Genomic DNA, 25,067 nt, shown 5'->3' on the forward strand with positions numbered 1-25,067 from the left:
CAAGTCCTGGCCATTTTCTAAGGTTCATCTTAGTTCCTATCATTGCCTCCAAACCTGTTAAGCTTATTTAGTGTCTACTTTCCTTAGCCTTATAAGTGCTCAATTTATAATATAGCACTGCCTTACATTGTTAGTGTTATTTTTGTCCCTCCAAGAATATTGTGACCTCTTCAGATCAGGCATCTCATTGTGTGATGCTTTTGTATTCTTTGTAGAGCCTAGCACCATATGCTGAGCTCAAAAACTAATTGTTGAATTTCAGTAGAATATAAGAAGGGCATTCCCCCTGCAACATTTAAAAGTTGATAAGCATGAGATTATATTCTTTTGATCTACTGGGAAAAGGATGTTTGACTAAAACTTAGAAATACTTTTATTTTGTGTAAAGATGTAAAATTGAAACAGGAGGAAAAAGAAAATGAATTTATCAAATTCATTTGTCTTTTCCATCAGTTTGTTGTAAATGCCTGATGTGCTAGAGGTAATGGAAGAAACACTTGGCATAAAAGACATGGGTTTAGAATGGCTCTGTCATTTAATATGGGGTTCTGAGAAAAACCAAACTTGAGTTGTAGCCTCCTCATCTGTAAACGGGGTTAATACTACTTAAGGTTGTGATGAAGATGACATAAAGTAGTAGATACAGAATGCTTTGTAAACTTTAAGGTACCATATAAGTCTTGCATAGTTTTGTTGTGCTGCCATCTTGGATGATAGTTGTGAGTTTGATTTTACAAAAATATGGATTTCTATGTGGTTCATTTTCTAGAATCACTATAGTTAATGATCTGTTGATAATAACTTCTCTGATATTTCCAGGTCAGATTGACTTTCTTGCCTTTCAAGAGGAGACAGACGTTTATCCTAACGAAGTGATGAGTATATTTATGATAGAGGGCACCTAGGAGGGGAACCTAACATAGACCTGGGGGTATCAGGGCATGCTTCCTGGAGGAAGTGACATTGACATCTAAGCTCAGACCTGAAGAATGAGTAAAGTTAGGCAGAGGGAGTTATGAGGGGGAGGGGATAAGGAGATGAGAGGGGGTGGAGGAGGAAGAGAGAGAGAAAAAGAACACTCTGGGAACTAAAAGAAGCTTCATGTGTTTTGCTGAATATCAAGTTCCTCCTGCCTCTGAAATTGATTCCTTAATTCAGCCTATACTGTGCTCAGCTCTGCTAAAGATGGAAATATGTGATGATTATCATCTCTTTCAATTTTAACTCTTCATAGAAATGATACACTAGCATTCTTTTATAGTACCAATGAATAGAATTTATGAACTTCTTTTTTCCTTATATAGCATAGGTGTATCCACTTATTAAAACAAGAGCAAGAATCTTTTTCATTAGACATTGTCCATTTTATTAATTGCGTTCTCTGTAGTGTGCATTTACTGTAGCTATAGTCTGCCTCCTTCATGTCCTTTTTGTAAACTATTAAGAGAACTAGAAAATTGGTTTTGGAGGGGTTTTTGTTTGCTTTTGTCTATAAAAAATTTAGTTTGGTGTGGTTTCGGATGTTTGGAATGCATTACTATGGTAATGTAGGGACACCTTCTTTCTGCCTAGGTAGGAAGAATGGAGAGAAAGAAAACTGGGAAAATATTAGGGTTGGGAGTTCCAGAATAGAGAGAATACCCAGAACAGCACCCGGCACAAAACAGATTCTAAATAAATAGCTGCTGGACAGATGAATGTGCTGCATTAGTATAGGCAGAACATGTTAAGAGAAGGGAAGATGATGAAAGTAAATGACAATACCCAGCAATGGGCTTGTTGAAAAAAAGAAAGAAAAAAAGTAAATGATAAGCTGCTAGGTTCGGGTCTATAAACTGATGATTAGGAACTAAGCCTTTAAGAAGGAAACAGTAGGCAGTTATCCATAACGAAGGCAGGAGCTTAGATGTACAATCTCTTACTCTCCTTTGCTAATGGAAGCTTTGATATCACATAGCATTTGTTTTTGTTTTTTGTTTTTTGTTTTTTGAGACAGGGTCTCACTCTGTCGCCCAGGTTGGAGTACAGTGGCTCACTGCAGCCTGGAACTTCTGGGCTCAAGCTATCTTCCTGCCTCAGCCTCCTGAGTAGCTGGGACTACAGGTGCATGCTACCATTCCTGGCTAATTTTTTTTAATGCTTCTTAGAGACAGGATCTTGCTACATTGTCCAGGCTAGTCTCGAACTCCTGGCCTCAAACAGTCCTCCTGCCTCAGCCTTCTAAAGTGCTGGGATTACAGGCGTGAGCCATTGTGCCGAATGGTTTTATAGTCATGTGTCAGAACTTGCAAAAACCTTAGTAAACTTCATTCAATTTAGTCCCATAAACAAAAAAATTTGCTACTTATTCCTTGTAAACCATATAGAACTGAGGGATAGTATATAGAGAGGGATAGATCAGGCCTTAAGAAAAAGACCTACCCTCAGACACTGAGCTAATGAAAGAAAAGATGAGGCAGTTTCAGTGTTTGGCTCAAGACTTATAAAAATGCCGTGCAAAACCTTGTGGGGGAGAATCTGCTTAGCACATCACTAGTTGTTGTGGTGTTTTTCTGCAATAATTGAGAAAGGTATTTGAGGAAAAGGGTTAATTATTACCAGGTTTTTTAATGCCAGTGAATATGGTTAGTGTTGGAAATACATGCCGACTATAACATTTATTTGTTGATTTTTTAAAATAACTTTTTTCTCCTTAGTTTTTCTATAAGATCATGTTTTGCCAACTGTATAGCTTTATCAGGATTTTAATTTTCAAGATTGGCAAAAAATTCCTATATATTATAGAGCTCTGCTGCCTAGAAGAGGGAAAGTCAAAAGAGATGCTAGAGGAGTATTTAGAGGAGCTTATTTTGGGATATGAAAGAAATGGATGAGCTAAGAATTTCAAGGCTGTATCATGATGTTCTTAACACTATCCGACCTAACTTTCCCTTATTACAAATATTTTATAATGCCCCTTGTACTATCCTGAAATTCAATTCATAATTATAACCTACTCACATACATAATTCCAAAAGTAATATGCTTTCCCTGCTTGTAATATAAAAGAAATAAAGAGGGTACTTTATAATGTTTCAGTATGTAAATGCTTAGGCCTCACTACACTAGAAAACTTAATGGAGTAGTGTGAGTACAAGAGCTGCAAATGTAGACTGATACAGGCATGTGATATTGACAACTCATATACTGTGAGTGCCACTGTGCTGGTGATCTGATTGTCCAGAAAAAGGTATATCTCCCTTTTATTTACATGGCAGGTACAATACTGAAAAATTAACTTTTAAAAAACTGTGAAAATTAAGTTTTTCTGTCTATAAAATTGTGGCTAGAAATTTCTAGACACTCTCATAAACTTCTGAAATGCCCCTCTGGGGTTATAATGCTCTCCTTCCTGCTTTGAGAATCATTGCTATATGGAACCATGCTCTCATGTTCTGTATTAAGTCAGTAGTACTGACCAATTAGGGGAAGTACTTTTTTAAAACATGTTATTAGTAGTACTGGGTTTCTTTTTGAGCTATTTATTTTTTCTCCACGTGTCCTTTGGAGCCAACCAGGAATTGGTGGAATAGATTTTTGCTCCTGGTGAAGTGTAGAACTCTGTAGCTAGAATGAAAAATACTGGTGAATATCTGAGAAATATAAAAGATTTCTTTGTTATGTTTTAATTTCCTTAAAAGATAATTAGCTGCTTAAGCAAAAATAGTAACAATATATTATGTTGTTTCTAACCAATTTAAAAATAAAATGTATGACAAGAGCAGTACAAAGAATGGGTGAGGGGTGGAAATATACAGTTGTAAGGCTCTTAAAATAATGTGAAATGGGATAATATCACTTGAAGATTGTGATAAATTTAAAAAGTTACATTGAAAATTCTAAAGCAACCATTAAAAAACATAGCAAAGCCTAGAGAGGTATAGCTGGTAAGACACTAAGGATGATAAAATAGAATCGTAAGAAAGTCTAAAAGGAGTCAGAAAAAGAGGGAAAAAGTAAACAAAAAAGTAATCCCTAAAACAAGGAAATATGTTCTGTGGACTCGTTTTTTTGTTTTTTTTTTCTCTTTTAAACTCCTCACTCACAGAACTGTGAGTGCAAAGGTGGCCTGTATTTCAAAGGATTGGTAGATATCCTTTTTTAGAACTCAGTCCTATATTGGAAGTCTTTTGCTAGTACTCAGGATATCTCCCACTTTCTGTACTACTTAACTGTTTACAGTCCACGCGATCACTCACGCTTTCTAAGTACTTATCTCTTAAGTATTCCAGGTGAAAAAGGGTCAATGCTTTGACACTTTGTCACTAACTTCTGTACTTGCCAATCTGAGATGTTGTATAATAAAGTGGACTGAATTGATCTTTGATTTTTTTCAGTGATGTCTCAATATATTTTACCTTTTTCTTCCCCTGAATGCAGAGACATGAAAAATGCTGTAATTGGAAACAACAAACAGAAAGCCAATCTCATTGTTTTAGGAGCTGTTCCAAGGTATGTTTGTTATGCCACCCCTTTTGTTTGCTAGTCATACTAAGTTTCTAATGTATTTCTCACTCTCAATCATAAGACCCATTTTTTTCCTGTATTGTCTGTCCTATTTTTAAAATAATAAATGTTTTGAAGAATATGAACCATCTCTAAGGAAAAAAAATATATAAAGTAACAGAGAATGGAATAAGAAGTGAATGTATTAATACTTCTTGGAAATTCAGGAAGATCCTTGACCCGGCAATGAAGGGGTTTGTTGAGTACATAAGCAATGTATACCAACCTTCTTCCCTATCTCTTTAGAGCCCTGGCAGTTTTTGTGTGAGTGGATAATTTATTAGGCATCCCAGGGCCTTTTTGAATTTAAAAGGGAAAAAAAACTCTGCTTGATTTGTAATCCTGCCTTTTGTTTTAACTTCTCATTTTTACAATTTGCTATTTTTTAAGTTAACATAGGAAGTTTGATTTCTTCTTCTGATGACCTAAAAAGCTTCCTTTGGGCAGGCAGTGACAGTTATGTGACTTCCTCTATACCCCTGCTATTCAGAACTAAGTTTTATGTGTAATTACTGTAAGTTTTTCATTCAGAATTTTTTAATATTTTGATTTTTTCTCTTTCTTACTTTCTATCTTTTGATATGGGATGAATGGTTTTTTTTTTTTTTTTTTTTTTGAGACAGAGTCTCACTGTGTTGCCCGGGCTAGAGTTCTGTGGCGTGACCTTAGCTCAGAGCAACGTAACCCTCCTGGGCTCAAGCGATACTCCTGACTCAGCCTCCCGAGACTACAGGCACGCGCCACCATGCCCAGCTAATTTTTTCTATATATTTTTAGTTGTCCAATTAATTTCTTTCTAATTTTAGTAGAGACGGGGTCTCGCTCTTGCTCAGGCTGGTTTCGAACTCCTGAGCTCAAACAATCCGCCCGCCTCGGCCTCCCAGAGAGCTAGGATTACAGGTGTGAGCCACCGTGCCCGGCCGGATGAATGGTTTTAATGTCTTTAATATCACTGACCTCAAATATATACTTGAGTAACCATAAAGGTCTCAGAAGCCTTTCTTAGGGGATTTGTGTTGAATATATATAGAGCTCTAGGGAGTCTGAGGGTCTTCTTACCTTAGTACATAAGGGAGATGGTTCTAAGTGGTAGAGGGTTGGAGTTTAGGGAATAATTGTTTTGGCAAGCTGGGCTGGAATGGAAATGGGAGGATATCCTCATTCCCCAAATGGGAGAGTCGGAAAAAAAAGAAACTTCCCTGGCTTGAAGAGCTGCACAAGGTCTCTGAATATTCCCTCTTGGCTAGACCTCTGCAATCTCTGCACTACTGCTCTGGCTTCAGGATCTATTTCTGGTTTGAATTTAAGATGGGGCGGCACTTTGCAGTAAGAGGCTTCATATTCTGAAGAAACCTACCAAGAAGCAGCAGATGGCATGGACTGTGGAGCTGCTCTTTCTACAGAAACCACTTGTGGACAACTTTCAGATTTACAGTTTTGATAAAATGAAATTATATGATAGGCCTTTTGTTCAAAACGAAGAAAATCCCTCTGGATGTTTTTTTTCAGATGTTTCTTCATTGAATTAGCAGGTGATATAAACAAATGTCCATTTCCCAGTGGGATTCGAATAAGCTCAACCAACTATATTTTTAGTATGTGGAATGCATAGCCCTTTTTTGTCACATTAATTTACTTTTGTTTTTTAGCCTCTTTGTTTATCAAGTTCCTTCTTTTTAGATTGTTGTACTTGCTTCAACAAGAAAGCTCAAGCACAGAGTTGAAAACTGAGTGTGCAGTGGTGTTGGGAAGTCTTGCTATGGGTACTGAAAACAATGTCAAGTCTCTACTGGACTGCCATATTATCCCTGCCTTACTGCAAGGTATGTAGGGAAGCCATTTTTGTACAAGTGAAGATTAGAATCAGTTTGCCATGTTTTAAATACTGGTTGAAAGGATGAGTCATAAATCTAATTTCCGTTAATAGGACTGCTGTCCCCAGACCTGAAGTTCATTGAAGCTTGCCTCCGATGCCTGCGTACCGTCTTCACCAGTCCTGTCACTCCAGAGGAGCTACTGTATACAGTGAGTTTTAGATGTTTTTGAGTCATTAGTTACATTTCACTAATAGCCTACTCCTAACTAATTTGCTTAGCACTTCCAAACTCATCATAACTGTGTTATATAGAAAGTGTCAAGAAATATTTGAGTTCTTGCTTATTTTTAAATATCAAATTGTTCTCAGTTTGTAAAGAAGTGAAAGATAATCTCAGACCTTGAGGGATTTAGAAGCTTTTTTTAAAAAAGACCCATTTTTATCTGTTTATATGTACAAAATATGCTAAGTGAGTGATGAGTTCTGCTTACTTTATGTTAAAGTCCAGCAGAGTAGGTTTTGTAGCAAAGCTAGGATTTGACTTGGGCCTTAAATAATGGATAATATTTAGAGAAGTAGAGAGGAAGGAGGCCAGTCTAGGAAGAATATGTGTAAGAGAGAATATGCAAGTACAGTGGGCAGAATAGTCTACTGTGGGGAGGGTGTCGTCATTAGTTTCAGCTGGAAAGGTGGACCAGAACCAGCTTGCAAGAGGCTTACTTGGCAGACTAGAAGCAGAGGATATGTATGAGAGAATCCAAAGATATTTGGAGTCAGTTGATGGTTTTCAAAAGCCTCAGGAATTATGAGGGGGTCTTTTTGTCTGTTGATTACATAGGACTTTCTTAATAAAAACTAGGCCAATATTTTTGAAATACTCTTATCGACAATTTACAGGAAGAAATAGATTCCCCATTGCCCCACTATACACGTGTGAATGTTTGTGTGTGCATGTGTGTGTATCCCAAAACAGGCTTCATGACACAATTCCACAAATGTGATGCCCTCTGGTTTCTATTGTGTCATTTTTCATTTTTTAAAAACATGCTGGTGGTGATCCTGAGCCAACACAAAGAATCAGATTGTTAAACTGCACACACATAATCAGAAGTCTTACCCAGAATCAGGCTTTATGAATATTTCAAGAATATAAGTAATCAAGAGGCATAGGCAAAGCAAGTATGAAGAGGGGACATGTCACGTGGCTCCCTAGGCAGTCCTTCCTACATAAGACACACATTACTCTGACCCTTAATGATTGATAAGGTCCGTAAGTAAGATCTATGGGTCACCTACCACAGTAGAGAGTGTCTAAATTATGAAACATCTTGATTTTATACCTCAGAGTTTTATGCGACATTCTTCAGGGAGTCATGAATTGTAAATCCATAAATTATTTACTACAGTGGTTCTCAAACTTGAACACACACTGGAATTACCTGGAGGGCTTGTTAAACATGAATTGCTGGACCCCACCTTCAGAGTTTCTGATTCAGGGAGTCTGGGGTGAGGCCTGAGCATTTATTAACATATTCCTAACAAGTTTTGCAGTAACTCAGATGCTGCTGGTCAATGGTCAAACTTCTCTCTTTGAGAATTACTGGTTTACTGTAAACATCCTGCTCAAAACATTCCATAGAGGACTCTCTTAGTGAATATCAGACTATTTTCCTAGAGGTCATATTGTCATGTTTACTAAGAGGTTAAACCAATCACCTGTCTTCTTGGAAGTTTCTCATGAACCTCTAACCTCACACCAGGGGGACAAATTGGTCCTGGCCAGCTGTTTTAACTACTTTCTCCTCACTCTTAAAATTGATTCATGACCTGCACAGTTTGGAAAATTCTGGTCTAAACCAACTTCACATTTTTATATGAGAAAAATTAAGACCTAGGGAGGTTAAAATTTAGACAGTGAGAGCATCTAAATTATGAAACATCTCAATTTTATGCCTCGGAGATTTTATACCTCAGAGATAGTGGAGAATCTATGAAAAGTGTTGGATAACTGACAGAGTAGTGTTTCAGTGTGATTAACTGACTTCTGAGTTGGATTGTGTAGAAGCCAGCTGTTGTGGCAACTCAGGCACTAAAGTAGAGATGGTATAGGTAGTCCAGTCAGAAATTTCAAACCATTTCTAGTTTGAAATCCTGTTTATCAGATGGGTGACTTTGGGGAAATTATTTTATTTATTTATTTTTTTAGAGACAGGGTCTTGTTCTGTTGCCGAGGCTGGAGTGCAGTGGTACAGTCACAGCTCACTGTAACATCCACCTGCTCAGCCTCCTGAGTAGCTAGGACTACAGGTGTGCACCACTACACCCAGCTAATTTTTTCTTATTTTTTGTAGAGATAGGATTGCCCAGGCTGGTTTTGAACTCCTGGCCTCAAGTGATCCTCCTGCCTCAGCCTCCCAAAGTGCTAGGATGACAGGTGTGAGGCACCATGCCTGGCCTAGGCAAATTATATAATTGTTCTTTGCCTTGTTTAATCATCTGTAAACTGTAGATATGTAAACACAGTTGGCAGAAAGGGGACAGGTATGAAGAAATGGAATGGGACTATTGTAACTGAGGAAAACTGAGGAATGAGAGACCAATGGAAGAAGGAAGAGATGGCAATAGCTTTAGGAGCATAATAAAGGTTTTTAAATTTACCTCTCAATTTGCCTGTCCTGTTTTAGCTGTTACCTGCTTCCCTGTCTTCTGCCAGTGGAATCACTATTTCCCCTCCTTCCACTTGACAGTCTCATCTTGTCTCTTCCTTTTCTTTCTGTGCATATAGTACCTGACTTTCTTTGAGGTTTTCTAAATAAATTTTTCGTTTTGTTTTTAAACTGCTTGTGACAACACAGAGGGTTATACTAACAAGCAGGGGGAAGAGATTCTACTTATAGGGAATCAGCAGCCTTCTGTTTTCCTACTTAGTTTGTATATATCCTGGGCATTCTTTTTTTTTTTTTTTTGAGACAGAGTCTCACTATGTTGCTCAGGCTAGAGTGCCGTGGCGTCATCCTAGCTCACAGCAACCTCAAACTCCTGGGCACAAGCGATCCTCCTGCCTCAGCCTCCCGAGTAGCTGGGACTACAGGCACGCGCCACCATGCCCAGCTAATTTTTTCTATATATTTTTAGTTGTCCAATTAATTTCTTTCTATTTTTAGTAGAGACGGGATCTTGCTCTTGCTCAGGCTGGTTTCAAACTCCTGAGCTCAAACAATCCGCCCGCCTCGGCCTCCCAGAGAGCTAGGATTACAGGCGTGAGCCACCATGCCCGGCCCTGAGCATTCTTTTGTTTCCGAAGAAAACCCCAAGTCTTATTCATCCCAACAAAGATGTCCCTTTAAGTTTCCTTCCTTGCCCTCTGTTGTCTTTGGTGAGCATTCTGATCTGTGGACCAGTGATATTGGCCTGATTTGGGAGCCAGTTAGAATGCAGACTGTTAGGTCCTACCCAAAACCTGCAGAATCAGAATCTCTACATTAAGAACATCCCCTGGGAATTTGCAAATGCACATTCACACTTGAAGAAGCATAGCTCTAGGACTAGTGACAGCATTGACTAGGAAGCTTGAGCTAAGTCTCTCCTTTTCCATCTGTGGTTCTGGCAAAATCCCCTTTCAACCTTTAATACCTTTTGTGCTCTGAATAAAAGGAAATTAGCCCTGCAGCAAGGTGGGTTGATTTTTTTTTTGGCTGTACCACCGTGTAGGTTGTTAAGTGTTACCAATAGGCAGAGAGTGGGCTATACATGAGAAGTTGCTAATCATTAATCATATAAATTGTCTTGTGCAGGTTGAAGATAGCTTACTACAGTCTTTATGAGAGATTGTTAGTAGTTCCTATTGCTTACTATAACATCTCAGAGATCAAAATTATCAAGTTTTATTTTTATACAATAATTCCTTCTTACAAACTGCTTATTATATATCTTATTAGTTACCTCAGATTTTGGTTTTAGAACTGATTTCTGTCAAGTCTTATTGAAATGATTTAGTTTTATTGTAAGGGTGTAGGCTTTTTATGGACGAGATATTGAGAATTTCATGTTTTCATATTTTGTTATCAAGGATGAATATTTTGAAGTCCCTTCCTTGTCCTTTGCCTAGACAGTTTTGATGGCTATGTTGCTTTTGTTTTGCTCTGTTCCTTAAAGAGACTTGATTTACTGTCGTTAAGATAAGAGGCTTGACTATGTATCTGCTCATGGAAATGTTGTGCCAAATGTACTCATGGTGTGTAAATTCTGTTGTTGCTATGCTCTCCTTCTCTTCAACTCCAGGATGCCACAGTGATACCGCACCTCATGGCACTGCTTAGCAGGTCCCGTTATACCCAGGAGTACATCTGTCAGATCTTCTCACATTGCTGTAAAGTAAGAACCAGAATAAATGTTCTCTGTAATGTAAAATCTTATTATGCCCTTAAGAGAAGTACCTTCTTTGTATATCCTCCCGGAGATAATCTATACATATGCAAGTAAATCTATGACCTATATATATATTTCTTCCTTTTTTAAAAAATACAAATGGCAGCATACTATATATATTGTTCTGTACCTTGAAATTTTCAGTTAATGTATCTTGATGGCTAGTCCATATCAGTACATAAGGAGCTCCCTCTTTCTTTTTTTTTTTTTTAACAATTGCTTAGTACTTTACTGTATAGATATATAATTTATTTAACCAGTCCTCTGTTGTTGGATGTTTAGTTTGTTTCCAGTCTTATTATATAACAAAACCACACTGCAACAGATACCTTGTATGTAAGGCATTTTATAAGAAATGGAATTTCCGAGTCATCATCTTTTATAAAGGTGGTACTATTTTGTGCTACCAGCAGCATATGATCATGACTGTTTCCCTACATCCTCAGTGTCCTCATTGTTGGGAACTGTTTTAAGTGAACTCATATGAGGAGAAATGAAATAGATTCTTTTCTTCTCAATTGTTGAGTAAAGTTTCTCTTTTATTAAAAGGTCCCAAAACTAAACTGAAGAGTGCGATGAAGTACTACTTATTTTGCTTCATAGATTACATATTGAGTGCACTCTTTTTGATAACCATGTGTGATTATTTATTTGAGATATTTCTTAATCGCTACACATTTTCTAACTTGTAACAAAAATAATTGAATATCTTCTGGTGTTTCTATAAGTATTTCAGAGTGGCATTACTCACCTTGTTATCATTTATAATACAAACACCAAATGAGGAGCTTTGGGAACTATAGGTAAGAAAGGGTAAGAGAAAAGCACATCTGCATTCCAAAGTAGGAAGATCATAGGACTGTGCTGTTTTAGAACAGCTTCCTAAATAAACGAAAACAAAATCACTTGGTTTCAGGAGCCTTCCACATTATAATTTAAACATTTAAACCCCTCCCAAACACTAGCTGATTATCACAGTCTATTCAGTACTATTTAAGACATTTAGAATTTAAGATTTTTGTCAAAAATCCTTCAAGTTTCTCTTCTTGGGTTACTTTGACAGTGTGTAGACCAATTCATAGGACCAGGGATATCAAACGATGCTTTAATCTTTTGAGGTGGGCAAAGAAGGGCTTAAGAAAATGACAGTTTTGTTATAATTCACTTTCTAAAAGTAAACTCAAAACAATGAGGTCTAGAATTTTCCAACAACAAAAAGATGTCTTACAGCCAGCCGTGGCAAGTAAGTAGAGGGAGATACTCCAGAACTCTATGCTGCATTAAAGATCTTTCGGCATCTGTTCCTGGGTGTTCAGGAGCATATAGCATGTACTAGTCACAACACAGTAGTCCCAAAAGGGTACTACTGCAAATTGGACCTGGAGAAATAACTACCTACATGTCAAATTATTTTGTTAAATGACGACAAGTTTGAATAATCTCGTTCCTGAATTTACCCAAATAGCTTTCAGGGTTACTCACCAGAAACTTTTCAGCACTTCTAGTATTACTCATCTGAAACTTTTAAATGCTGTTTTAGCTGAAATCATAGCGAAAATAGTATCATTATATCACCGTTTTGCTGGAGAGGAACTTAGGCTGAGGATAATGATTTATAGCCACCCTCATGCCACTGATAGAACTGAAGGTGTTATCAGAGAAAGTCACCTTCACTTAGTTTTTAGCCTGATAATTAACATTTACCTCTGTAATTAAATGACCAAATTTAAGTATTCTGAGATATAATTAGACCTCAAGAAACGTTTTAACATTTGTAAACCTAATAACAATAATAATAGCCTAAAATACAATATTCTTTACGATACACTAACAACATGTATCTTTGAAAACAACTGATCTGTTGGTCTGTGTATTTGTCATTAATTATAAAAAATCTTTTATTTTCATGTTGTTGTTCTTTTGCACGTAGGCTCAAAATGAGTAATATTTATAATAGAATTTTAAGACTTATTCACAGGGGCTTACTTAGCTAAAATTAAATGGGACAAGACTTTAAATTACTAATTTGCATAGACTGATATCAATATTAAATAAATTTACATACTTTGGGGAAAGGAAAAAGGGGAGAGATTCATAAAGCATTTGTATTATAAGCTGATTATAATTATACCTATGAAATTCTCCCTGATTTATTAAGGAGCAAAAAAAGATTAGTAATAATATTTATTGGAATTCTAACTTCTAAATTGCTGTCACTTCTTAAGCAGTTATTCACATTTCTGAGACCTAACATGTGGAGTTTAAGATCATGAGGGCTTATGTGCTTCCCCCTGGTGGATGCTGCCTCACTACCAGGTTCATGCAGGTTGATTTGAAGAAAAATGAGAGAGACATCAATTGATAAGAATCAAATGATAGTCCCTCCTCTCTGGTTGGTTCAGCCACTCATTCCTTCCTTGCATTTGGTTTTACACAATCTTATATGTGACCTTAGAGAGGATGAAGAGTTTTTTTGGTAACAAATATTAATATTTGCTGCCATCTTTGATGCAAAGAATTTGAGGGATGAAAAGTAAGATACTTGTTAGCAGCAGTTATGCACAGAGAGAATTGCAGTGTGCTTGATCTTTTCACTGTCATTTGTAAATATAACTCTATCACAGAAGATATTCCATAAATGATTCAGATCTTAGAAAAAAGGATACATGTACACGGGTATCTGTCGAAGTGAAGTTTGTCAGAGTAAACAACTGAAAACAATCTAAATGTTTAACTCTAGGGTACTAGTTAAATGAAGTATGAGACATTCATACAATAGAATAAGGCCAAAAAGGGAGTGAAAAAAAACTTTTTATTTACTGATATGAATGATCCCTGAGATAAACTATAAAGGAAATAAAAGGTTTAGAGCACTGTATATAGTATGCTACCATTTCCATTAAAATGAAAGAAAGAATATATTTAATATTTGCTTGTATATGTGTAAAATGGCTTGAATATAAAATAATCTATTAGTATTAGGTCACCTGAAAGCAGGGAAACAGATTGGCTGCAGACAGAAGTAGAAGAACAATGAGGTACAAGAGGCTGAGGCAGCACCTTGCCTACTTAGCCATTTTGCTAAGCTCTATCTATGTTAAATTGGGATATCAAAATTGATAAGGAGGGCAAAAAACCTTAGTATGCTGACGTATAAACTGAGGCTAATTTAGGCTAATCTTTACAATTTAGTCTAGTAACTTGGTAAGAAATAATAGGTCAGATTCTTCGGAGACCCTTCTTTTCCTTGGTTCCCCCTTTACAGTCTCCACCACTATCTTTATAGTGAATAAGCCAGGGACTCTTTTGTTTCAAATGAGATGGTGAAAGTAAGCTTTTAGAGCAGTGCTCAGCACATTGCAGGTACCTAGTAAGTAGTACCTATAATTATAACTATACATGCAACATGCATGGATGAGGTGGAAGGAAAGAGAACACACTTAAAACCTATGCCCTAAGAATGTCAGTATTTTCATTTATTACAAAAGCAGGTTTATACCATTCTGGATGGATATGTAACAATAAATATGTCAAGCCATGTAGTCTGGGAATTTATCCTCATAACCTAAGGATCTGCACTAAGATGCAGCTTTAATAATAACTAAAAAAACACTGCTTATGACAGTGAGACATTAGAAAATACCCAAAATATACAATAGGGGAGTTGCATGAGTAAACTGTAGAGTACTCTATAGTGATTAAAAATAAGAAATTAGAAGTTAGAAAATGTATGGAAATTAAGAAATTGCTGAAGGTTTTTTTTTTAAGGACTTTTTTAATAGTATATAAAATGCGTGAGGATTGTTACCTATAAAATAGAATGTGCCTGTTGTGTTATTCAGAAATATGAATGCTAATCTCCCCACTTCAAATGATGGATGTTTTGGCCCAAGAGAGACTGAGCATCTGCAAGATAGTTGTTACTTGGCTAAATAATAGGTTGGAGAAATAGAGCTCTTTTTCTGGACCAAGAACTGGCTTCCTCTGGTGAACCCAGACAGATCACCTACCTTCTGGTGATGTTTTTCTCTTCTGAATAATGATAAGCATGAAATACTGTCCCTGTCTTGGCTTTAATTGACTTTTTATTAATTGATCGGGTGAGGTGGGACATAAAATGAATGAATAAGAATTGTGGCAAATTTAAAACTTTTCATTAACCTTTAGCTTCTGTCACTCTGAAGATCTTCAGTGCATTGATTAGTAGAAAACAGAGTTGATGAATAATAAAATACCTTCATTTTACTATCTCTTTACCTTCCTACTCTTAAGAAGTGACAATTTTAAAAGGAGAAATGAGATAGAACTGTGGAAACCAAAGTACATTCACTTCTTAGTTATGGACTGATATGTTTCCCACTATAGCATTACTCAAACCTCCCTGATGTGTTGAGGTCATGGCCCAGTTCCTATTGCAATTAATTAGTTTTAGAATCCCCCCACCTCACCCCCTACTAGCTCATCAGTCCTAAGTTGTAAGAATGACTGTGCCACTGTCTCCTGTGGCATAGGGCAAGGTGTGCACATAAAATGTAAACTTCATAGTGGCTCTGTTGCTCTGGTGGTGTTCTATTTAATAATTACAAGGGGGCTGTGTTAGAATAGCTTCTATGTCCTCTTGCTTACTTTTCTGGGAGGTAAGGAGGCAACAGTTCTAAAACAGGGATGAGGTGAGATATGGCAGCCCCTTGCAGGATTAAAAACAGTGTCTATGCTGCTTTTAGGGCTTGAGTTTATGCAAAAAAAGGGTAACCGAGAATTCTACATGGTAGCGAATGTGTTTTTCTACATTTAAGTAAATGTGGTTTTATTGGAATGAATCATTACTCTTCTTAATGTATTATTCTCTTTTCTTACAGGGGCCAGATCATCAAACAATTTTATTTAACCATGGTGCAGTTCAAAATATTGCTCACCTACTAACCTCATTGTCCTACAAAGTAAGATATTAAAAATTATGGCCAAATTTTTATACCTTGTTTTTGGTTTCTAGAAAGAGACCCACATTTTTATTGCTTCTTTGATAGGTGTTGTGATTGAAAGTAGTATTTTTTTTCTTTTGAGACAGAGTCTTATTCTGCTACCCAGGCTGGAGTGCAGTGGCATCATCATAGCTCACTGCAGTCTCCAACTCCTGGGCTCAAGTGATCCTCCTGCCTCAGGCTCCCTTAGTAGATGGGACTAGAGGCACCTGCCACCACACCCAGCTAATTTTTTAATTTTTGTAGAGATGGGGTCTCACTATATTGCCCAGGCTGGTTTCGAACTCCTGGACTCAAGCGATCCTCCTGCCTAGCCCCCCAAACTGCTAGAATTATAGGCGAGAGCCACTGCACCTGGCCCCCAAAGTAATATTTTATCAGTAGAATGTTATAGAGCATTATTTTACCTATAGAATGCTCTTTAAAAAAAAAAAAGAGGAAAGAAAGAAAAGCTGCTCTTTCATCTCTTTTTTCAGGGTACAGTTGTGCCATGAGTTCCTATTGATTTGCACCTGTTAAATAGTATTTCAGGTCTTTTCTGGTTAGGTAGCAGTGCCAAATCTGCTGCTGATGCCTTGAAGTATATAGAAGCAATGGCTTGCTGTATAGGGAAAGACTTTGGATTTCATATTTGAGACCTTTATTTAGCCACAGTGACTAAGACTTAACAGCGTATTACCCACATATACATCAACATTTACAGTATGTTCTGTTTTGTATTTTGAGTTAAGAAGCCAGGAGTTTTCAGGCTTATTAATTAAATTTTCTTTAGTGTCTTTTATATATAGGTTGGCAACATCATAATATATTATGAGGCATTGAGTTAAAACTTTGGCCATTCATTTTTGTCCATCTACCAAGTTGTAGCAAATGTTGAAACATTATCCTTATTGTGCCATATTAGAGCTGGATGTGGCAGGAGATTTCTGCAGAGCAGGGAAACAGTCATTTTTGTCTTCTGTTCACTTGCACTGACCCCAGTCTGCTCTTTTGGTCCTTAGCTTTATTTCAGGTACAGTCTGCTAATGTATATGTTTTCCCACTAAGACATCCAAGTTTGGTCTTGGCGAAGAGCTCACAAGGGTAGGAATGGGAAGTGGAGCCAGCTTCAAACTAGCCAAAGGCAAGGGAAGGAAATGTATACTGAAAGCCACTTTGTCTGCCCTGTGCCATGCAGAGACCAAAAACAGTCAGCACTTGCACATGAAGAAACAGTTTTGGGGTGGCTATTTATTATCCCTTTACTTTACCTCCTTTAGCTTCATTAATTTCCCCTGCTCTTCTTCTGTTCTTTCTTATCTTTTCTGCACCAGACTTATCTGCTATAACAAATGTAAAAACATTGAAGTTGTGAAAGAGGAAAAGTGCCTGGTAATACCACTCTTTTGCCAAGGCTTACTCCATTGTCAGAGTGTCATTAACGTATTCTAGGTTCCTCCTGTGGGCACATGCTAGTGCTGCAGAGCGTTGCCCAGGTTAGGGACAGGACTTTTTCACACCCCAACTACCTATCTTGTGAGTGCTTGCCAACCTCACGTTCCACAGAAAAACATCATGTGTAGACTCAGGCTTAGAATAAGAAGTGAGGATTAGATTATCTGGTGAAAACTGAACAGAAAGAATGAAAAATGAACAGCTCTCATTGCAGCTTCTGCAAACTGTAAAACATATTGTGTGTGGTCTAAAGATTGGGTCCTTGGTATAATATTATTCCAGACCAGTAACCTAGTTTTGAGGAATACTAGCAGTTTGTAGGTGTTTTAAAAGTTATTTAGTCCTTCTCAAATTTTTATTCTAACATTGTTTCCTCTCCTGTTCTTCTTTCCCCCCATTTCCATCCCATACACATCTACAAAAGTAGTCCCCCCCACCTTTTTTTTAAATGCTCTCCCTTCAGTTGTCTGGTTTATAGTGAGGGAAGAAGAGACATACCACTTGAAAGGCACTTGGTAATTAATTGTTATTAAGTTCCCTTTGTCTTACCAATGTTGTGTTTTGTACAGTATTCTTTTAAATTTGATCAGGGATTTATCTATTTCAATTTTAATTGCTACTTCCTGTTTTTTCTATTACTTCAAAGTTAATTTTAACTTTTATAATTAATTTTTACTATACTCTTCAGATATACAGATGTTATTCCCTTAAGTTCTTGTTTTAATATTTTAAGCAGATTTACATAGTTAGTTTTTTAGAAGAGTTTAGATTTTTAGACATTAGAATTTATATTTACAAAATTAAATGCATTATTTATTTGTTCATTATTTTTACAGGTTCGAATGCAAGCACTGAAATGCTTTTCAGTTTTAGCTTTTGAAAACCCCCAGGTATCGATGACCCTGGTAAATGGTAGGCTGGAACTTTCAGTGGCATCTACACAATTTAATTTTTAAACTTTGTAGATTTAAAGACTTTCCTTAATCATTGTTGTTTGTTTTATTTCTAGTTTTGGTTGATGGAGAATTGTTACCACAGATTTTTGTGAAGATGTTACAGAGGGATAAGCCTATTGAGATGCAGCTCACATCAGCAAAATGGTAAAAGTCAAGACAATGCGGGAAGAAAGACAGTGCTTTATCAATATCTTAGAGTATTTTTGGACAGCCTAACTTGCTTCCAATCCCCATCTTGTTTGAGATTTTGAAATTTGAAAGTCATGAGGCTATCTCAGATTTTCTTAAATAGTTGTGAGTTTTTTATATTCAGTTTATTACTAGTAGTATGCAGAACAGGAACTCTCATATAACTTCTAAGACTATCTACAGAAAATTATTACATCTTCAACTTAACTCTCCTTGTATTTCAGTTGAAGTCATACAGCATTAGATCAGATTTAACCAACACATATTATGCTAAGTATTAAGCCAGGCGACTACAAAGATATAAAAATGTGGAGCAAGAATTAGTTGAAGTTGATTACCAAGGGATGTTCAGAGAATGTGGCTTCCTCATTTTTCAAGGAAAAAAACAAAATAATCCTCAAAAAGATATGATAGTTTATAAGATAGTTATTCTTAGCACAATTTCTGGCTCATATAAGGATTCAGTGCATGTTAAATCTGTAAGAAGTTCATTAAATATGAAATGTCCTCTTTCGAATCAAAAGTATAGTTTATTATGTCTCAAACAAGAAGCAGTACAGTTAATCAAAGTATGCTCCTAAACTATCCACACAATTTTGTTATCTTAATGGTAGCTTGCTTATGCTAGCAGCACAGAAGCCTGGAGAGCAAGTGGCAGTGAAAGGCATTTTCCACAGTTTGTTGAGAACTGAATATTTTTCCTTGCAAGAAGTGGTCCAAAGCCTGGAAGAAGTGATAGTCAGTTGGTGCAAGGTCTAGTGAATACAGTGGATGACAGAGAGTTTCCAAGTCCAGCTTCTGTAGTTTGAGCAGCATTGTTTATGCAACACGTGGTCATCTTGCAAGAGGATTGGCCTGTCTCTGTTGACCAGTTTCGGCTGCTTAATCACAAGCATCCTCATCTTTTGTCCATTTTGGTTGTAGTAGACATCTGCTGTATTCGATTGACCGGGTTTCATGAAGCTGTAATGGATAATACCAGTGCTGGACCACCAAACAGAAACCGTTAGCTTTTTTTGAATATTCGGTTTTGGATTGTGTTATGGCACTTAACCTTTATCCAATCATTGTGCCAAATGCTTGCAGTTATCAAAAATAATCCATTTTTCATCACACATAACAAGACAGTATAGAAATGGCTCACCTATATGTTGTGACAGCAAAGAAAGGCAAGCTTCGAGATGATTTCTTTGCTGATGCTCATTTAATACATGTGGAAGCCATCTATCCAGCTTCTTGTTCTTGCCGATTTGTTTCAAATGATCCAATATTGTTGGAATAGTAACATCAAACCTTGCTGCTAATTCATGCATAGGTTGAGGTGGATTTGCTTCCACTATAGCTTTCAGCTCATCATAATCCACCTTGGTCTTAGATCACCCACATGGCTTATTTTCAAGATTAAAATCACTAGAACTGAACTTCTCAAACCATCAAAGTACTGTGTGTTCATTAGCCACATCCTTTCCAAACATTTCGTTGATAGTTCAAGCTATCTGTGCTGCATTGGTTCCACGATGGAACTTATATTTGAAAATAACATGAATTTTTTTTTTTATTTCAGCATATTATGGGGGTACAGATGTTTAGGTTACGTATGTTGCCCTTGCCTCCCCGTCCCCTCATAACATGAATTTTTGACTTATCCATGGTTTCATAAAAATTGCTCCAAAAAAATTTGAAAGATAATAACAAACCAAAACATGTGTTTCAAAGACTGAGGATGTACCTTCACAATAAACATAAAACAAATGTCAAAGTGAAATGTCAGAGATACCAACTGTCAAACATAGTACTTAAGGAAATCGGACATTTTGTATTTAATAAGCTAATATCAACACATTAACAGATATGTTGAGTATCAGTTGTGTAGGGTTCTGTGCTGAGTGAATTGATCAGTTTCAGTATTTAAGAAGCTGTGGTTCTCCAGTATTTTGTTGAGAATTAGGAATTTTTAGTAAATTACTCATGCATCATGAGTTTGGTTTTTGTTTATTTTATTTGTACTGGCTTTTTTGTTTGCTTGCTTTTTGTCTTTAAAACTCAACATTTCCCTCTTTGTTAGTAAGGTAATGCTCCTATGTAAATGATTTCAGAAAACTGGTGTGGTAACAAGCCTCAAAATAATGATAACAGCTACAAAGATTTCAACCCTCTATAATATATGTAAAAGAATTTTACTTATCTGTTTATAGCTTTCTGTAGATGCCAAATGTGGGATGTTTTAGTTGTTTCCCTCAGCTTACTAAAGGAATCTAATTCAAAAAGGAAATTCCTTAATTTAAATTTCTAAAGTACTTAATGTTCAATGCCTGCCTTGGGAGTACAAATTAATTTTATTCTTAGTCAAAGCCAAATGTAATTATGAAGGTAAATTATTTTTCAGTAGAACCAAATCATTAACTAATCCCCACAGCCTCTGCTGTTAACCTCTGAATAGTTAATTTCTGATGAATTGCTGTAAGTGTTATAAGTTAAATGCCTCTTCTGTGATACTTCTACTACAGCTTTTGGAAGGGGAATATACCAACTTAACTTCATTTAAGCTAAGATACTTTGTTAACCTTATATTTTATTTTTAACATTTTCCTCTTTTTATTATAGAAAATTTCAAACATAAAAAACATATAAAGAACTAACATATGTCCAGCACCTAGCTTCAAAATGTATTTACTCATTAGGTCATTTATTTTTAAAACTATTTTGTAGTTGTTGTTTTTTTTTTTAATCTGGCTATTTATCTATCTAATCTATATCAGTTAGTTTTCTTTGACTGTTAAATTGACTGAACCTCCTATAAGGGAATGTCATAATCTTCTCCCTCAATATAAATGATAGTACTTGGTTTTTGGTTTTTTCCTAAAATCTTAAAGGCAAGTAATTTTTCTTTAAACACCAAGCAGAAACTTACTTTCTGCCATCTTATTCCAGTTTAACTTACATGTGTAGAGCTGGAGCAATTCGGACAGATGACAACTGTATTGTATTAAAGGTAAGTTAATTAATTGTCTTAAAAAATGTGAAAAATATTCAGTCATATAAGTGTTGAACATACATACTGGTATTTCTCTTTCTTTTTACACATACATCATCATGGTATGTGTGCATGATGTAAAATAATATTAAAACACCAGGCTTTCTTTTCGATGGATGCCATATAATTTTTTAAAATTGATATTAGATGTGTTTTGGAAGTCAAGTGAGATAATTCTTTCCTTGTCACAACTTTTTCATTCAGGAATGATGAAAGATGCGGAAGGTGTGGAAATTATAAAAGTGTGTAAAATTCAGGTGAAACAGAAAATATATTTTATTCCTTGGTTTCTGTTAAATTTGCAGGATAGTTTTATAGGCAAGCAGTTTGCTCCTTTGCCGGTAAAGACTTTATAGCACTCTCATAGCTGATAATCACAAGGCATAATAACTTGAAAACAATCATCGTCATTGTGGTATGTCAGTTGCAACCTAAACTTAGAAAAACCTGGAGAAGAGACCAACCCTAATAATCCCAAGACCTGGATTCTGGTTTTAGCATTCCCACCACTGACTGGCTTGATGTCCTTTATTCTTTTGGTGTCTCAGACTCCTGATTAGGAAAATAGAGTGAATAATTCCTGTTCATCTATTCCACAAGGTTATTGTGAGGATAACGATATATTAAAACACATTAAAATGTCTTATTAGTTATAAGGAATAAAATAAGTATAAATAAATTGATCATGTGTTATTTTATGAATATGAAATCTCTCATTATCATTGTTCAAAAGGTGAACCCAAGGATAAAAGAGCATTAAGACTAACTATGTGCTTTAGTCTTTGGTGAAGAGAGTCAATTAATTTTATGATATCTGAGGACCTGCCCCCTCCAAGTAAAAACTGCATAGAGTGCCAAGGATTTCCATACAAGTGACCTTTTGTGTTTTTTTACCTCTTTAACCTTCCTTTTCTTCCTCATTGGTAAAATAGGTTGTTAGTAGGATCTTCTTCATGTAGTAGTTGTGAGTAGTAAATTCAGTAATCTATGAATTTATGGTATTGATGAATAGTAGTAACTAGTAATGTTAGGAAAAAAGAGAATAGGGCCTTCCCCGTGGAAGCCTAGGGTTGAGTTGTAAAAAAGGCCTGAACTAGCCTAACAGGAAATCAATAGTGAGTAATAAAGTGCTGAACTGTAGTAAAGATACAGTAGGAACTTAGAAAGGAGCAAAGCACAGTTGACTGCAGTATTTGAGGAAGGCTTCCTGTCCAAGTGGATTCATCAGTCTTAGAAATAGTAAATACATGGGATATTTTTATTGAGAACCTAATGTAGATAAATTACCAAGACCAGTGCCAAGATTTTTGAAGGACCTCAGAAGTAAAATTGGACTAGTGGATACCACCACACTCATTCCAGCAAGTTCTTGGGAAAACCTAGCAAATGTGAGTGATGCATTTCACTCACATTATAGGGGAACTGGTGGAATCTGAGTAATGGTAAGCTCACTGAATTTTTAAAGCTGTATTTTGTTTTGGCAACATCAGTACTAATTCCCAAACCAAAAAATAAAAGTCATTACAACAGTATTACTCACTAAGGAAAAGATAGCTTACTTTTTCTAAAGCAAAATCATTCTGAATTAAACTGCTGTATCTCTTTTAGGTAAATAAATACATAGATGGGGCAGAACCATCAGACATAATTTGTTAGGGATTCTTAAATGTCTTTTAGAAGGTTGTACAATAAAGCTTCAATCTTATTAATCACAAAAGCCTAATTATAGTTTGTATGAATATATTTGATGTATGATTAGAGTTTAGTGTGCCAGCACAAATAATTAATCTGCACTGACTTTTGATTGTACATTTTTCTAAAAAAAAGTTTAATATCTGAAAGTCAATAAAGGAAATATTTGATCACAAACATGATTCCCAGTAAAAACCATTGAGTTGATTCAGTCACTGTATGCTCTTCATCAAGCTTTTGCCTTTACCAAAAAGCAAATAATTAATCTCACTACCTTTCAGACATTGCCTTGTTTGGTTCGAATGTGCAGTAAGGAGAGATTACTAGAGGAGAGAGTTGAAGGAGCTGAGACACTTGCCTATCTGATTGAACCAGATGTTGAGCTACAGAGAATCGCTAGCATAACTGATCACCTCATTGCCATGCTTGCTGATTATTTCAAGTATCCCAGCTCAGTGAGTGCCATCACTGATATTAAAAGGGTATGTTCTCTTTTCCTTTTCAGCAGGTCAAGACAGGGATTTTAAAAAAGTTTTTCTTGCTGCTCACAACTTTGAACCAACTGATAATTACAACTCAAAGCCCTTTTAAATAAAGGATCTTTTATCTATGCTAACATAGATGATGTTGCTTTGTGAGTTTTTTTGAATCTGATTTGTTTAATGTTTATTGTCAGAAATTTTTTACTAAGCAGGTGAGCAATAAAGAAGAAAATTGCCTCCCTAACTCCCAACTAAAACCCCAAAACACTGGGGTCTTTAAGCTGGGTATTGACATATCCACATCATCTAATCTTACTCAAGGTCACAGAATCATTTCTGTTGCTGTATTCTCATTCTTTAGGTCAAGGATAATCTTTTGTTACAGGTGACTAAGTTGCCTCATTTTATTTTACAGTCTTTGTTTCCTTTTTCCCATATTTTCTTTCTTTTTCTCAGTTTCACACTGTGTTTTGGGCCTGCTAGTGACAGCTAAAGCACCATTTAACCTCTAGTTTGGGACCATCAAGGACCAAATTGTGCTAACTTTTTCTGAAAATATAAGTTTCTAAGAATTGATATTTCTTTTGTTTCGTTTCAGCCTGTTTACAATATCCATTTCTTTAAGCATACTGTAAGAGAAAGTTTATTTAAGAAGGTCATGATAGAGAGAGCATTGCCTCTTAATTAGTAGCCAGTACTGTTTCATGAATCTGACTGTATTTTTCATGCCAATGGTCCCAATGGTAACTGTTTCTTGACCTCTCCCCCATGCTTCTGAGTTCCAAAAGACCTCATCTGGCAGGCAACTGTTCATTTGGCATTTGACGTTGAAAATAAAACAAACTATTAAGGGTATGTCTTTTCTTTGTCTTTGGAAGGGCCTAAAATAACCTTCATTGATGTTTGCATTAGTAATGTACACTGCCTTCTGTGTATTGAAGATATGTGTCTGCTCTTTTTCAGTAGTGTTGTTTTTATAGCAGAGATGAGGGTTTGCCTTGTTTGTTTTCCCTCAGGCCATTTGCTCACACTGACCAATACAAAGCTACAATCTCACCAATACAAAGATACATGAGGATGCCCTAACTGTGGCCTCATGAACACCCTGAGTTGACCACCCCAGCAAGGCAAATAAAATGCTTTGAGCATGAGAGGAAACATAATTTTAAGAACTTCTAGGTTATACATGTGTAAATTATTTAACTGGTACACAGAAGATTATCCCTTCTGCTAGAATTTTTCCATTTCATTTCCTACAGAGGAAAATTATAATAATTTTTTTAAATGACCTCCTAATGCCAAACTTAAGTAGTAGTTTGTTTTATCATCTTTAATTTTGATGATGGATTATCCAAAGGTTTCTGACTGCAAAAGTATAGACACTAGACCCATAGAGAGAAACCTTCACATGTTAATAAATGTGTGATTTTCACAATATGTTAGTCCAAGTTAATATTGTAATATCTTACATTATGACTGGAACGTAAGACTTTAAGAGTAGATACTTTA

The 25,067-nt window shown here is 36.1% G+C and overlaps 1 protein-coding gene across 5 annotated transcripts in view; it reads left to right on the forward strand.

Annotated features, from left to right (window-relative positions):
• ARMC8 (armadillo repeat containing 8) overlaps positions 1-25,067 on the forward strand; it is a 104,056-nt gene that overhangs the window by 28,478 nt on the left and 50,511 nt on the right. For 2 of the 5 annotated variants that reach the window (XM_012664300.1, XM_012664292.1), the window contains 9 exons: positions 4,420-4,491; positions 6,226-6,368; positions 6,473-6,570; positions 10,643-10,735; positions 15,649-15,729; positions 18,042-18,117; positions 18,215-18,305; positions 21,282-21,342; positions 23,358-23,558. In XM_012664300.1, coding sequence (XP_012519754.1) covers positions 4,420-4,491; positions 6,226-6,368; positions 6,473-6,570; positions 10,643-10,735; positions 15,649-15,729; positions 18,042-18,117; positions 18,215-18,305; positions 21,282-21,342; positions 23,358-23,558 — 916 coding nt within the window. The remainder of the gene's footprint in view (positions 1-4,419; positions 4,492-6,225; positions 6,369-6,472; positions 6,571-10,642; positions 10,736-15,648; positions 15,730-18,041; positions 18,118-18,214; positions 18,306-21,281; positions 21,343-23,357; positions 23,559-25,067) is intronic. The other 3 variants (XM_012664309.1, XM_012664327.1, XM_012664320.1) reach the window with 2 other exon arrangements.

This window comes from Propithecus coquereli, unplaced genomic scaffold, assembly GCF_000956105.1.
Source record: "Propithecus coquereli isolate 6110/MARCELLA unplaced genomic scaffold, Pcoq_1.0 Scaffold12, whole genome shotgun sequence".
In the NCBI taxonomy this organism is placed as follows: Eukaryota; Metazoa; Chordata; class Mammalia; order Primates; family Indriidae; genus Propithecus; species Propithecus coquereli.